Source organism: Bos javanicus, chromosome 21, assembly GCF_032452875.1.
Source record: "Bos javanicus breed banteng chromosome 21, ARS-OSU_banteng_1.0, whole genome shotgun sequence".
In the NCBI taxonomy this organism is placed as follows: domain Eukaryota; kingdom Metazoa; phylum Chordata; class Mammalia; order Artiodactyla; family Bovidae; genus Bos; species Bos javanicus.
Window position 1 is genome coordinate 48,660,857 of NC_083888.1, and position 15,310 is coordinate 48,676,166.

At 35.5% G+C, this 15,310-nt stretch overlaps 1 protein-coding gene across 12 annotated transcripts in view; it reads left to right on the top strand.

Moving 5' to 3' along the window:
• Nucleotides 1–15,310, top strand: part of MIA2 (MIA SH3 domain ER export factor 2) — a 97,136-nt gene that overhangs the window by 46,358 nt on the left and 35,468 nt on the right. For 8 of the 12 annotated variants that reach the window (XM_061394982.1, XM_061394979.1, XM_061394987.1 and 5 more), the window contains 6 exons: nucleotides 3,413–3,484; nucleotides 4,969–4,995; nucleotides 5,548–5,658; nucleotides 6,304–6,375; nucleotides 9,903–10,007; nucleotides 14,156–14,278. In XM_061394982.1, coding sequence (XP_061250966.1) covers nucleotides 3,413–3,484; nucleotides 4,969–4,995; nucleotides 5,548–5,658; nucleotides 6,304–6,375; nucleotides 9,903–10,007; nucleotides 14,156–14,278 — 510 coding nt within the window. The remainder of the gene's footprint in view (nucleotides 1–3,412; nucleotides 3,485–4,968; nucleotides 4,996–5,547; nucleotides 5,659–6,303; nucleotides 6,376–9,902; nucleotides 10,008–14,155; nucleotides 14,279–15,310) is intronic. The other 4 variants (XM_061394983.1, XM_061394980.1, XM_061394991.1 and 1 more) reach the window with 1 other exon arrangement.

Consider the following 15,310-nt stretch of genomic DNA (forward strand, 5'->3'; position numbering starts at 1 on the left):
TGTCTTTTTAAAATTCTCAGTGTTGTTTATACATTTTTGTGTTGAGGTCTTGCACATCTTTTCTTAGATTTATTTATTCCCTGGTATCTGAGGGTTTTGAAACTATTATAGTAGTTTTTTAAACAGCTCTGTTGGGATATAATTCATATAGTGTACTGTTCACCCATTTAAATTATACAAGTGAATATTTATATAATTAGTATATTTTAGTATACTTTAGTATATTTAGTATACTTTTAGTTTATTTACTAAACAAAACAAAATGTTTTTGAACATACTTTGTACACCCTAAAGGAGCCCTGCACATCTTAGCTATCACGCTTCACCCAATCTCCCCTATTCCCAAGCCCTAGACAACTTACCCACTTTCTATTTCTATAAACTTGCCCACTCTGGATTCCATTTCACGTAAATGGAATGATATATATAACATGTGCTTTGTTGTGACTAGCATTTTAAACCTAGCATAATGTTTTCAAAACTCAGCCATGTTGTAGCAAATATCAATACTATATATATCTTTTTTTGCCAAATAATATTCCTTACTACAGTTGACATATCCATTTTTCAATTGATGGTCATTTGGGTTATTGTACTTTTTGGCTGTTATAAATGATGCTGCTATGGACATTCTTGTACACATTTTTGTGTGAATATACGTTTTGAATTATTTTGGGTGTATACCTACGAGTAGAATTGTTGGATCTATATTTAACTTTTTGAAGAACTGCCATATTGTGTTTCACAGCGGCTGTGCTAGTTTATATTTCCGCCAGCAGCTTGTGAGTGTCCCATTTTCTCCACATCTTTCCCAACACTTGTTATTATGTCTTTTTGATTATAGCCATCCTAACAAATGTGAAGTGTTGTCTCAATGAGGTGTTTGTTTTTTTAAATTTTACTGAAGTATGGTTGATTTATAGTGGTGTTCAGTGAGGTTTAATGTACATTTTCCTCATAGCTTAGTGATTTGAACGTCATACAGATAGGTTTTTCTTTTTTTAATCAGTCTAAAAAATCTCTTTATTTAATTAGACTATTTAGTTCATTTGCATTTAATACAATTTCTAATTTATTAGGGGTCAAATCTACCATCTTAACTATTTTCCTGTTTGACCCATCTGTCCCACATGCCTTTTTCTCTTCTATTTTTTTATTTTTGGATTGAAACAGTTTTTAACTAATTCAATATTTTCTACATCATTGGGTTTGTTAGTTATGGATTTTTTTTTTTAATGGTTACCTTTGAGATTGTAGTGTAAATTTTTAAATTATTGAGTTCTAATATAAATTTGTGCTATTATAATACTGCTTAATGAATAGTGCAAAGATCTTAGAATGCTTTAATTCCACTTGCCCCCTTTTATCTATTATATTTTGCCTTTTGCATTATATTTTGCCTTTATATTTATATAAACCCCCAAATAATTTTATTATTCTTTGAGACAGTCAAGATTCATTTGGATTCATCCACACATTTATTCTTTCCATTACTTTTCATTCTTCCCTTCCTTTCCATCTTCCATCTGAGGTGATTTTTTTCCTCTTAAAGAATAGAAGGACCTCCTGTTTTTTTTCTGTAACGTAGTGTCGATAACTCTTAGTTTTTGTCTGACCATGTCTTTATTTCTCTGTTTTGTGTGATGTTCTTTATAGAAGTCTGAGTTGGCAGTTGTTTTCTGTAAGCACTTTGGGGACACCTCATTTTACTTTTTTTCTTGGCATGTTGTTTGTGGGTCGAAGTCAGCTATAAGTTTTATTGAAATTTGGTGTTATGTCTTTTTTTGAATTATTTTTCTCTTTCAATTTAAAAACCTGAAGTGTAGTTTTCAATAGTTAAATGGACATTCTTAAATACGCAGTTCTCTCTATTTTCACAGGTGTATCACCCAGGCATCTACCTTCCTCGTTAATACATAAAACATTCCTGTCACCTTTGCATTTCCCTTGTCCTCATTTTCATTCAGCCCCATAGCCCTGCCAGCAACCACTGTTTATATTTCTATCTCCATAAATTAGTTTTTGTCTATTTTAGAGTTTCTGTAAATGAAATCATACTTTTTTGTGTCTGGCTTTTTTCAGGTAGCATTGTATTTTTGAGATTCACTATGTTGCATATAGTAGTTTTTTGTTTTAACTTGAAAGTACATTTTCATTATATCAACATACCGCATTTTCTTTTATCCGTTTACCTCTGAATGTGGTTATTTCCATCTTTTGGTTATTATGAATAAAGTTGCTATGATCATTCTACCTTTTTTTGTCTGTGGGTATATGTTTTTATTTCTCTTCTGTAAATATCTTAGAATTGGTGGGTCATATGGCAGGAAGTGTATAATTTATAAGAAACTATGTGCCTATTTTTATGATTTTCTCTTTATCTTTGATTTTCAGCAGTGTTACTAGCTGTATGGATGTGGTGTCTTCTGTTATTCATCCCTGGGCTTCATGATGTTCCAGAATCTGTGGCTTAATGTCTTATTTGTTTTGGAATTCTCTTGATCATAACTTTTTCAAATACTGTTTTTCTCTTTTTTCTTCTCTTGCTGGGATTCCAGATACTTGTATTTTAGCTTTTTACTATATCCCACATATCTCTTATGTTCTTTTCTGGATTTCTTATCTTTTTGTTCACACTTGAGTCTGGATATTTTCTTCTGATCTAGCTTCCATCTTACTGATTGTCTTCACCTATGCCTGCTGGTGCTAAGTCGCTTCAGTCATGTCCAACTCTGTGCGACCCCATAGACTGCAGCCCACCAGGCTCCCCTGTCCCTGGGATTCTCCAGGCAAGAACACTGGAGTGGGTTGCCATTTCCTTCTCCAATGCAGGAAAGTGAAAAGTGAAAGTGAAGTCGCTCAGTCGTGTCTGACTCTTAGCGACCCCATGGACTGCAGCCTACCAGGCTCCTCCGTCCATGGGATTTTCCAGGCAAGAGTACTGGAGGGGGGTGCCATTGCCTTCTCGGTCACCTATGCCCAATCACCTTTTAAACCTTCTTAATTTCATCTGTTGCCTTTTTTGGTTCTAAAGGTTGTGTGGCTCTTTTTGTAGTTTTTTTTCTTTGGCTCAATGATTGTCTTTTAGTTCCTCTTATATATTAAGCTTACTTATTTTGTTGTCTGAAGGAGAACTCTGTTACTTGAACCCTCTAAGGTTGTCTTTTTCCCTTGTTCATTTTTTTTCTTCATTCTCACTCAGATCTTGTTTTCTTGAATGCCAGATTTTTCCATGTTGAGTATCAATAATAGTATAATAAAAATTATCGTGGTAAATTTGAAGCTGTGGATGATGCTGTCTTTCTGCAGTGTGGTTTTACTGTTGCTTTTCATGGAATTGGTGGGTCAGAGGGCAGGTATAGTTTGGAATAAAATTTATAGTACTTTTACTTACAGTGTTGCTTTCTTTCAGTATGAAAGCTTAGAGTCATCTTTAAAGGATGCCAGCTATGAGAAGGAGTCAACAGAAGCACAAAGTTTGGAGGTAAGAACAAATAGATACTTATAGAAGTTAAAGGGAAGGTTCTTACTAAATGACATAAACTTTAAAAGTCATGTAGCTTCTCAAAACTCACATTTCTTGGATATTAAAACTTAAAGAAATTTAAGTTAAATATAGGAAATAGAATGTTAGTAAGTAGCATAAGGTGTTGTAAAATTTTGAGCCTTTGTTGATGATTTGTTTTGAGTGAAGCATATTCGGTTCACTGTCATCTAGAGTTATGTAGATGCTCTTAATTCTTCATTTCTGGGAAATGTATTAAGATAATCATTCTTTTTTTTGGCTCAGTTTGCTCCAGGAAGGAAAAATAGAATTCACTTTCATAAATTTAGGAATAGTTTGAAATAATAATTATGTAAATTGAGGCAGTTCTTGCCTTTACCCCATCAAAGGGTTAGGAGCTGACTAGAATGTTACACACAGTGATGTGCTGGTATCTGAAAAGTAGGAGCCTTTATTTGTAACACCTGCTGAGTTCTGTTGTGTAAATACTCCTACCATGACCAATTTCAAGGTACCAACATGATGCCACTGAATGTGCAGTTTGGAAGAAATACAGAGTTGGGTCTCCTGAGCCAGGTTTGATTTGGCTAATAATAAGGAAGGAAAGTGTGATAATCTGTCGTTTAGCTAAGGTATGACAGATAAGGGTTTGTAATAGGAGTGTCATGCTACTGTTTAGAGATGGAAGTGTTGTAAAAAGCATACTAATATTAAAATAGAAAATGATGGACTTTGTACCTTCGGTATACGTGTTCAGTTAGCTTGGCGTTCTCCATCACTGATGTCTATAAATCATCAAAGCCTATGGATCAGAATTTCCTAGTAGAGTCCAAAGGAAGTCATAAATTGAATTCCAAATAAAATTGAATTCTTAACCTTTTTTTCTTTATGTTACCTATTAATATTCTCAAAAACGTGTTGAAATTATTATATTTTGTTTATTTATTTGTAATTTATTAGATTGAAAAATAGAATTTCACAAGGAATTTAACATGCTGACAGAAGAACAAAAACTGAATAGCAAATATATTTACTCTTTGCAACATTGTGGATAAAATAAAGCCACCAATTTATTCTTAGGCATTGAGTTTTTACTTTAAAATGAATATTTTGGAAGTTTTTCTCTAATTTTAGTAGTTTTTTGAAACATACAGTGTTTATTTTCAAGATTGGTAAACATAGTTGAATATAAACTATAATGTGGTACAGTTACAAAAATTGCTCTTTGAATCTGTAGATAAAATCCAAATATCAGGGTAATTTTGATTCAAGTAAGAGAACTCATATAATCAGGTAGTCAAATTTGGGGAAATATATGCATATATATTTTTTTACTATATGTATATATATGAATATATATAATATGCTTTTTAACCAGTATGATATAATATGTACTTGTTTTACATTTATTTTGGCCTGCATTAAGTTCTTTGATTCTTTTGGTTTATTTTTCTTTTAACAAGTTTGTTGAAGGATCACAAATATCAGAGGTATGTTTATTACAGTATTTAAATTCCAATTGGATAATCCAGTAACTAATCATTTTAAATTAAAAAGGCCACAGAAAATATGTTTTAATTCAGTGTAGAATATTATCTTGATTGTCTTTTGAGTTTATTTTTGATTTTATGTATTGAATTATATGAAATTGGACTTTTTCTCATGCTTCTTTTATAATGTTTTAGAGCAGAAGTTGGCAAACTAGGCTCTGAGCTCTTCACTGGTTGTTGTAAATAAAATCTTATTGAAACATAGCCATGCTCATTCCTTTATGTGTTGTCTCTGCTTTCTCACTACATATGTATGTGACTTTAGCTGGAACAGAAACTGCATGGCTTTCAAGCCTAAAATATTTACTGTCTCTTTCTAGAAAAAGTTTGCTAACACCTGCTAGTATTTCTGTGATTTCAGTGTTATAAAAATGAACAAATATATAAACTAGATTCATTTAACTTATAGTGTGTGTATTTGATTACATTCATCTGATTTATCTTCACCAAATATTCCTATGACTGTCTTATAAAGTTTTCTTCCTCTTTCAGGCATTCTATGAAAAGCTGACTGAGTCCAAATCTGAACTTGAGGATGAAATACTCATTCTAGAAAAAGAGTTAAAGGAAGAGAAATCTAAACATTCGAAGCAAGATGAATTGGTAGGACTTTTGTGTTTGAGGAGACTGTAGGAAAAAGAACGTTATTGAGTTAAAAAAAATTATATGATATCGGTTAAAGTATTACATGCACTGTAAAAAAAAAAAAAGTCAAAAGAATACAGAAGACTATAAAGTGGAGAATAAAATTTTCTGGATCCTCTAGCTCTTTTCATTTGTTAGAGTTAACATTATATGTTGCATTTCTAGCATATTCTTATAGAAATTTTCTATTTGCACTATGGAATAGCTCACATAAATCATTTAAGTTGAATAATCACATATATAGTGGTTTTGGTTTTTTATTACTCTGCAAGTGTTTTAGGAACTTAAACTTCCCTTTTTTTTGTCTTTATTTTAAAATCTATCTTAAGGATGATCTTAATGTGTGTGAGATTATTTAGTAAGATATAATGCTAGTAGCCTTCTTATATATAACTTAAATGTTAAGAAATATTAAAGATGAGTTGAAATACATTATATGACTTTTATATAAAATCCCTTTAAGCATATAGCTGTGAAGTTTTCTTAATCTGAATCCTCACTTTTGGAGCAAAAGTGTTAGGTTAATAATATACTTGATAGAAATGGCATCTTGAAAACTGGAGGAGTTCAGTAAATACTTGTTGATTGATACTGTCTTTTTAGATGTCAGAGATTTCAAAAAGGATCCAGTCCCTAGAAGATGAATCCAAGTCCCTCAAATCACAAGTAGCTGAAGTAAGTTGAGTTGTTTTAATAGGGCTATTGCTTTAAAAATCATTTACATTTTGCTATTACTTTTATAATTAAAGAATTAAATATTAGAATTTAGATCAGATCAGATCAGTTGCTCCGTTGTCTCCGACTCTTTGTGACCCCATGAATCACAGCATGCCAGGCCTCCCTGTCCATCACCATCTCCCAGAGTTCACTTAGACTTACGTCCATCGAGTCAGTGATGCCATCCAGCCATCTCATCCTCTGTCGTCCCCTTCTCCTCTTGCCCCCAATCCCTCCCAGCATCAGAGTCTTTCCCAATGAGTCAACTCTTCGCATGAGGTGGCCAAAGTACTGGAGTTTCAGCTTTAGCATCATTCCTTCCAAAGAAATCCCAGGGCTGATCTCCTTCAGAATGGACTGGTTGGATCTCCTTGCAGTCCAAGGGACTCTCAAGAGTCTTCTCCAACACCACAGTTCAAAAGCATCAACTCTTTGGCGCTCAGCCTTCTTCACAGTCCAACTCTCACATCCATACATGACCACAGGAAAAACCATAGCCTTGACTAGACGAACCTTTGTTGGCAAAGTAATGTCTCTACTTTTCAATATGCTATCTAGGTTGGTCATAACTTTCCTTCCAAGGAGTAAGCACCTTTTAATTTCATGGCTGCAATCACCATCTGCAGTGATTTTGGAGCCCAGAAAATTAAAGTCTGACACTGTGTCCACTGTTTCCCCATCTATTTCCCATGAAGTGATGGGATCGGATGCCGTGATCTTAGTTTTCTGAATGTTGAGCTTTAAGCCAACTTTTTCACTCTCCTCTTTCACTTTCATCAAGAGGCTTTTTAGTTCCTCTTCACTTTCTGCCATAAGGGTGGTATCATCTGCATATCTGAGGTTATTGAGATTTCTCCTGGCAATCTTGATTCCAGCTTGTGTTTCTTCCAGTCCAGCGTTTCTCATGATGTACTCTGCATATAAGTTAAATAAACAGAGTGACAGTATACAGCTTGACGAACTCCTTTTCCTATTTGGAACCAGTCTGTTGTTCCATATCCAGTTCTAACTGTTGCTTCCTGACCTGCATACAAATTTCTCAAGAAGCAGATCAGGTGGTCTGGTATTCCCATCTCTTTCAGAATTTTCCACAGTTTATTGTGATCTACACAAAGGCTTTGGCATAGTCAATAAAACAGAAATAGATGCTTTTCTGGAACTCTCTTGCTTTTTCCACGATCCAGAGGATGTTGGCAATTTGGTCTCTGGTTCCTCTGCCTTTTCTAAAACCAGCTTGAACATCAGGAAGTTCACGGTTCACATATTGCTGAAGCCTGGCTTGGAGAATTTTGAGCATTACTTTACTAGCGTGTGAGATGAGTGCAATTGTGCGGTAGTTTGAGCATTCTTTGGCATTGCCTTTCTTTGGGATTGGAATGAAAACTGACCTTTTCCAGTCCTATGGCCACTGCTGAGTTTTCCAAATTTGCTGGCATATTGAGTGCAGCACTTTCACAGCATCATCTTTCAGGATTTGGAATAGCTCAACTGGAATGCCATCACCTCCACTAGCTTTGTTCGTAGTGATGCTTTCTAAGGCCCACTTGACTTCACATTCCAGGATGTCTGCCTCTAGGTCAGTGATCACACCACCGTGATTATCTGGATTGTGAAGATCTTTTTGTACAGTTCTTCTGTGTTCTTGCCATCTCTTAATATCTTCTGCTTCTGTTAGGACCATACCATTTCTGTCCTTTATCAAGCCCATCTTTGCATGAAATGTTCCTTTGGTATCTCTGATTTTCTTGAAGAGATTCCTAGTCTTTCCTGTTCTGTTGTTTTCCTCTATTTCTTTGCATTGATCGCTGAGGAAGGCTTTCTTATCTCTTCTTGCTATTCTTTGGAACTCTGCATTCAGATGTTTATATCTTTCCTTTTCTCCTTTGCTTTTCGCTTCTCTTCTTTTCACGGCTATTTGTAAGGCCTCCCCAGACAGCCATTTTGCTTTTTTACATTTCTTTTCCATGAAGATGGTCTTGATCCCTGTCTCCTGTACAGTGTCACAAACCTCATTCCATAGTTCATCAGGCACTCTATCTATCAGATCTAGACCCTTAAATCTATTTCTCACTTCCACTGTATAATCATAAGGGATTTGATTTAGGTCATACCTGAATGGTCTAGTGGTTTTCCCTACTTTCTTCAATTTCAGTCTGAATTTGGTAATAAGGAGTTCATGGTCTGAGCCACAGTCAGCTCCTGGTCTTGTTTTTGCTGACTGTATAGAGTTTCTCCATCTTTGGCTGCAAAGAATATAATCAGTCTGATTTCGGTGTTGAGCATCTGGTGATTTAGATACAGTATTTTAAAAATTTAGTTTATTTTAAGATAAAATTTAAATAAAATTTTAAATAAAATTTAGTTTATTTTTAAACTACTTTAAAAAGTAGTTAAAATTTTTTTTTAATTTATTTTTGGCTGTGCTGTGTGTTTGTTGCTGGGCGGGCTTTTTCTCTAGATGTGGACAATGGGGGCTATTTCTCTAGTAGCTGTGCAAGGGCCTCTCAGTGCAGTGGCTCCTCTTGCTGCAGAGCACAGGTTCTGGGTGTATGAGGTTCAGTAGTTGCCGTACGTGGACTCAGTAGTTGTGGCTCTTAGCCTCTAGAGTATAGGCTCAATAGTTGTAGCAAACGGGCTTAGGTGCTCCTTGACACATGGAATTGAACCTGTGTCTCTTGCATTGACAGGCAGTTTCTTTACCACTGAGCCACCAGGGAAGCCCTAGGTACAGTTGTAAAATATTGAGCATCTGAGGAAAGTTCATTTTTTTCATTGAATAATATTTATTGAGCTATAGCTGTATATACGGTTCACTGTTGAAGGTGATTGGCACTTAATATTAGTAGACAAAATGGACAGAAAGGCTTTTGTAGATTTTAAGGAGATCCAACCAGTCCATTCTGAAGGAGATCAGCCCTGGGATTTCTTTGGAAGGAATGATGCTAAAGGTGAAATTCCAGTACTTTGGCCACCTCATGCGAAGAGTTGACTCATTGGAAAAGACTCTGATGCTGGGAGGGATTGGGGGCAGGAGGAGAAGGGGACGACAGAGGATGAGATGGCTGGATGGCATCACTGACTCGATGGATATGAGTCTGAGTGAACTCCGGGAGTTGGTGATGGACAGGGAGGCCTGGTGTGCTGTGATTCATGGGGTCGCAAAGAGTCGGACACGACTGAGTGACTGAACTGAACTGAACTGAAGAGAGACAATAGAAAGTTAATTAAAGTTTCCAGGTAGTGTACATAGAAGGTTATGAGGGGTTGAATCACATGTCCAAAGTCATGTGGCAAGTTAGTGGCAGAGCACCTAGACCTTGAGTGACTAGACCATGAGTTAAGCCAGCCTTTTTTCTGCTATAGCATGCTGCCTCTCCTATTAATATTGGCGTGTTTTTAACTTTAATTCCATGTTTCAAGCAGTGTGTATAAAAAAGGGCTATTAAACTAATTCTTGTAATCTCACTATGTTGTATTCTACTTAGGCCAAAACAACCTTCAAAATATTTCAGATGAATGAAGAACGACTTAAGATAGCTATAAAAGATGCTCTGAGTGAAAATTCTCAGCTTCAAGAAAGCCAGAAACAGGTTTGTACTGTAAAGGGACTCCTCAACTTGTGAGTATATAATTATAAATGTTCTGGGCATACTCATGACTGACTCATGCTAGGGGCAGAAGTGGGCTATTTCTGTAGACCACAAGAGCAGGGCAATCTCCTATGTACCCTATGGTGTCTCTTTTGTAAAGGATACAAAGGTCTATATTCCTGGAACCCTCTTCCCCCAGGAGTGAAAGTAAGCCTGGACACTCACCATTTTGATAATAATAGCAAATAGCATTTAGCACAAATCTTCAAAGCCAGATTGTAGGAGAGCAGAGAGTACCATGAGAGCTATTGCAGCGAGGGGCCTAAAGACAGAAGCGGCTATGGTGGCAGATATAGTAAGGATTTAACTTTTATCTTCTTCCTCCTCACATATGTAGACACTGCCACATACCCAAACATATTTCCTCTCAAACTATTCTCCCAATACGGTTAGAATTTTTCAGTGGGAGATTTTTTTAATGATAACATTATTTATAATTTTCTAAACATTGTTCACAGCTGAGTCACATGATGTGCTCTGATTACGTATTTTGTTTCACTCAACTTTTTATTTGCCATAGAGTTAATAATTGTCTTGTTTCTTTTAGACGTATCTGTAATTTATCTGTATTTCAATCATAAATGTCTCTTTTAGAGATTATGTAAATGTTTTGTTGATGTGTGCAAAGGCTTTGGTTAATCTAATTTTATTTTTTCCTTGAAGCAGTACTTTCTGGGGTCTTCCGTCCTCCTAGTTCAGTAGGAACTTGTTCTCCAGGTCTGTTATATTTCTGCCGTTTGAGATTTCACTTCACCCCTATCCTTTGACTTGTTTTTTTTTCTGTGTTGGATCTTCTATTTCCCATGTCATGTGTGTGCTTTATGTGGTAAATTCCCTTGATTATCTTCCTGAGGAAAAGCATAGGAGGAATCTTTTTAAGAAGTTTCATGACTTAGAATGTCTTCTCGGTTGGATATCTTCTGGGTTGCAATTTTTTTTTTTCCTCTTGAAATTTTGACATTATTACTCTATTGTCTTCATTTTCCAGACTTACTTGTGAGAAGTCACATGCTGTTTGGATTACTGAACATTTTTTGTTACCTATTCTTTTCCGCTGTGGAAAATTTTAGTATCGTTCATTATTTCCAGTTCTCTGAAATTTCACAATGATATGGCTTAGTGTGGGTCTTTTTCCATATATTTGTTGGTTACACTCTGTCTGGAAACTCTTGCTCTTGATTCAGTTCTGGGAAATTTACTTGAATTATTTTATTCATTTTGGGGTGTATTTTGTATGATGTATGAAATTATTTGAAAATGTCTTTTTTGGTTTCTTTATGACTATGAAACTTTTGTTCACTTCTTCTCTGATATTTTTTGCTTGTGAGAATTGTTTGTTGTTTTGCTTATGCTTTTTACTGATTTCATGGATGCAGTGTCTTACTTTGCTGAGGATGTCATGTTTTTCTTCCCTACTCTTTTTTGATTTTTTTTTTTTTTCCTGAGTTGCCTTGTTTCCTTCAAGTTCCTTTGTGTTCTGTTTTAGTCTATGTCTTTTGTCTAAGGGTTTCTTTTTTCAGATGTTTGGTGATTCATGGGTGTCTATTTAATAGCAGGGCTCTCCAAATCTAGTTGGAAGCCCTGTGTGTGTTTCTTACGGGCCTTTCTACACAGTAATCTGGCTAGGGTATTTCATTGGAGGGTCCCCAGTTGTTGGTTTTCAAATACCATTTTCCACAGGGATGAATCCTCCACAGTTCCTGTTTGGTAGGTATAGGGTTGTTTGTGAACATTGAGGTAAGGAGGGCTGGTATCTCACTATTCAGTAAGTCAGTTTTCGCTTAATGCTTTTATGTTTACAGCTTATTACTCACACCTTTACCTGGGTCAGGTGTCCCAGATTTCAGATTCTAGCTAGAGAATAACCTTCCAGGCTTTTGCCAGATGTGTGTGTATGTGTGTGTAAGCATGTGTGCACATGCATGTGTTTGTGCATGTAAAAGACAGAGGGAGAGAGGGATGGACTGAGAATTAGAGTGTTTGTATATGTATGTGTGGGGAGAACATGGGCCTTTCTCTAACTAGTTTTCATACAGACTTTTGAGTAGTCCTTCTCTTTTCATTCCACTTACAAACTAGTACTTGTACCTCCAAATCATGAGCCTTCCTGGTTTGTATCAAGTCAACACTACTTTTAGACTCTACCATCTTCTGCCTTAGATTTCAATTGTCTGGTCTTTTACCATGCTTCTATCACTTTCCACTTCTGGAACTATCTTTTTCTTCATCACATTTTGTCTCTTTCCTTGTGGGTTTATGCTTTTTTTCCCCCTTAAACCTTTTTACTGTCATCTTAGTAGATTTCAGGTGAAAGTGGCTGGTATCAATACATCCTGTGTTAATTTTGCTGTGTTATCAATATAGTCAAAAGTGACCTTCTGTACATTGAAAATATTTCATCTAGATTGTCTTACTCTTTATAGCTGCTTTACTCTAACTCCTTTTGGTCATCAGAGTTTTTGAAATAAACTATTCTGTATGCACTGACTCCATGTTCTAACACATTCCTTCTTTAACCTTATAAGACTGCTCGCTATGTATGCAGTCTCCTTAGTAACTCACTAAAGATCAGCCAGTCACCAAATCCAAGTTTTATTCTTAAATTCTTATTTATTTTTAATCTGTCAAAATTATCTTACTTTACTAACATACATGGAGAAGGACTAGTTTTTTGTGTGCTAGGGAATATGCTGATGAAACCTTAATTTTGCAGGGAAACCCAGTAATTACTATTTAATAGAATAGAGTTTTAAATTTAAATAAAATTGGCCTTTTTTCCATATATATATATATATATATGGGCTGATTCTTTTGTAAATCACTTGCTGATTGTATTTTTGGGGGAGGGGACCTTTTTTTCTTATTGACTTCTAAAAGCTTTTTGCATATTACAGTTATTAACCCTGTGATATATATAAAGATTTCTTTCTAGTTACTTGCTTGTTTTTAAATTTTAAATTTTATTTCTGTTATTTTTTGATTTGCACAACTTTAAAATAAGCATTATATAGTTAAGTTTATCTTTTATGACAGTCTTTACCTTTTATTTATGTTGAGAAAGTTCTCCTCTGTAAAAGTCTATACAGTAAAAGATTGTTTATGCAGAATTTGATCTATTCTAGATTAAGGGTATTTCTGAAGGTTAGCCACAAAACGACACATGATTAAAAAATAAACTTTAATATAAATGAGGTATGGCATGTTATATGGGATATAAAGAATGGCAAGAAATGGTCAAATCTAACAAGTGTGTTTGTCTCAGAAAGCTTTTAATTTGATATAAATTTATCATGTAAGTAGTTGAAGAATGTTAGTCTGTTATTTTACTTTAAAACCCATGTTTTAAAAGTTCTTTGAAAAAAGGAGCCCTTCCTCCCTTCCCTTCTTTCTTCATTACACTCCTTCTTCCCCGTCACCTCATTTTTTCTCGCCCTTCTTAGCAACACACTGTGTTGTATAATATTTATTAGTGGTGCATGTGTGCTCAGTTGCTAAGTTGTGTTGGACTCTTTGCAACTCCATGGACTGTAGCCCACTAGGCTCTTCTGTCCATGGGATTTCCCAGGCAAGAATACTGGAGTGGGTTGCCATTTCTGTCACCAAGGGATCTTCCCAACCCAGGGATCAAACCCAGGTCTCCTTCACTGGCAGGCAGATTCTTTACCACTGAGCCACCAGGGAAGCCTATTTATTAGTCGTGCACCTAGGTAATATAAATAAGTGCATCCACACCTGAGTTTGATACAGTAATGAGTTACTTCTTCCTTTTGTGAGGTTCTTTTAATGATACACCTTACATACATAAGTGTGAAAGTGAAAAGCGAAAGTCGCTTAGTTGTGTCCGACCCTTTGTGACCCCATGGACTATACAGTCCATGGAATTCTCCAGGCCAGAATACTGGAGTGGGTAGCCTTTCCCTTCTCCAGGGGATCTTCCCAACCCAGGGATGGAACCCAGGTCTCCCACTTTGCAGGTGGATTCTTTACCAGCTGAGCCACAAGAGAAGCCCATGAATAAGTGTACCTGCACATAAATATGATGAGATAATAAGAGTTGCTTTTCTTTCTCTTTGGGGTTTAAATTTTAGCTTTTACAAGAAGCTGAAGAATGGAGAGAACAAGTGAATGAGCTTAATAAACAGAAAATAACATTTGAAGACTCCAAAGTACATGTCGAACAAGTTCTGTGTGATAAAGAAAATCAGATTAAGGTAAACAGCCCGGCTAGTTTAATGACTGAGTTAAGCTAGAACTTTATACTAATTGTGAAATATAAGAAATTTTGCTTTAGCAGCTTTTATTTTGAGGAGATATACATTTTGGCAAGCATTACTAGTTGTACTGTGTTTTTATTCATGTTGCAAAATGTTCTTTGAAAACTTGTAGATTTGTAGTATGTATGTATACACACACACACACACACACATACATATATATTCTCTGTGTCCTTTTTTCTTCTCTCTTCTATTTTAGCCTAGATATTTAATGAAGAAAGACAAAGGATTTTGGATTTTGGCTTTTATCTTAAGATTGCCATCTTTTTTTGTTAATGAGAAGAATTGGAAAGAATTTTATAAATTGGACAAATGAAGTTATATGCATTGAATATAAATATGAATATCTTTAATGCCTAGATTAACTGGTATATGTACTTTCACAGAGATGAATATTTTAAGTAAATCTAATTGCACTTTAACTCCATTAGGAATAAGATAATTGGTATTACTGTTAAGATTTATTGATGTTTTTCCTACTTCTTATCTCTCCCTTCTACCAGTTTTTCCTGCCTACACTTTTATATCTTATGTTTTTAAGCAGCAAACAGATACTCAAGTATCTGTTTATTATGTTAACTAATATTAACTAATAAGATGTACAACTAACATTCTGTAACCTGCACAGTGAAGTGGATGATGTCACCTTGAAAGCTATACATTTACACTGCTTACTTCACTGCTAAGGGTGTTTCTGGGGCTTCCTCAGTGTCTCAACAGTAAAGAACCCACCTGCCAGTGCAGGAGACCTAGGCTCGATCCCTGGGTTGGGACAGTTCCCTGGAGCAGGCATGGCAACCCATTCCAGGATTCTTGCCTAGAGAATGCCATGGACAGGGGAGCCTCTTTAAGAAAATTCAAAAAGTACTGTAGCAAAACCTCTAATGTTCCAACTCAGATTCTCTTTTACAATTTCTTTTTCTTTTTGTCAGTTGTGTCAGTTGATCTCCTCAGCTAGTTGTTTACTTG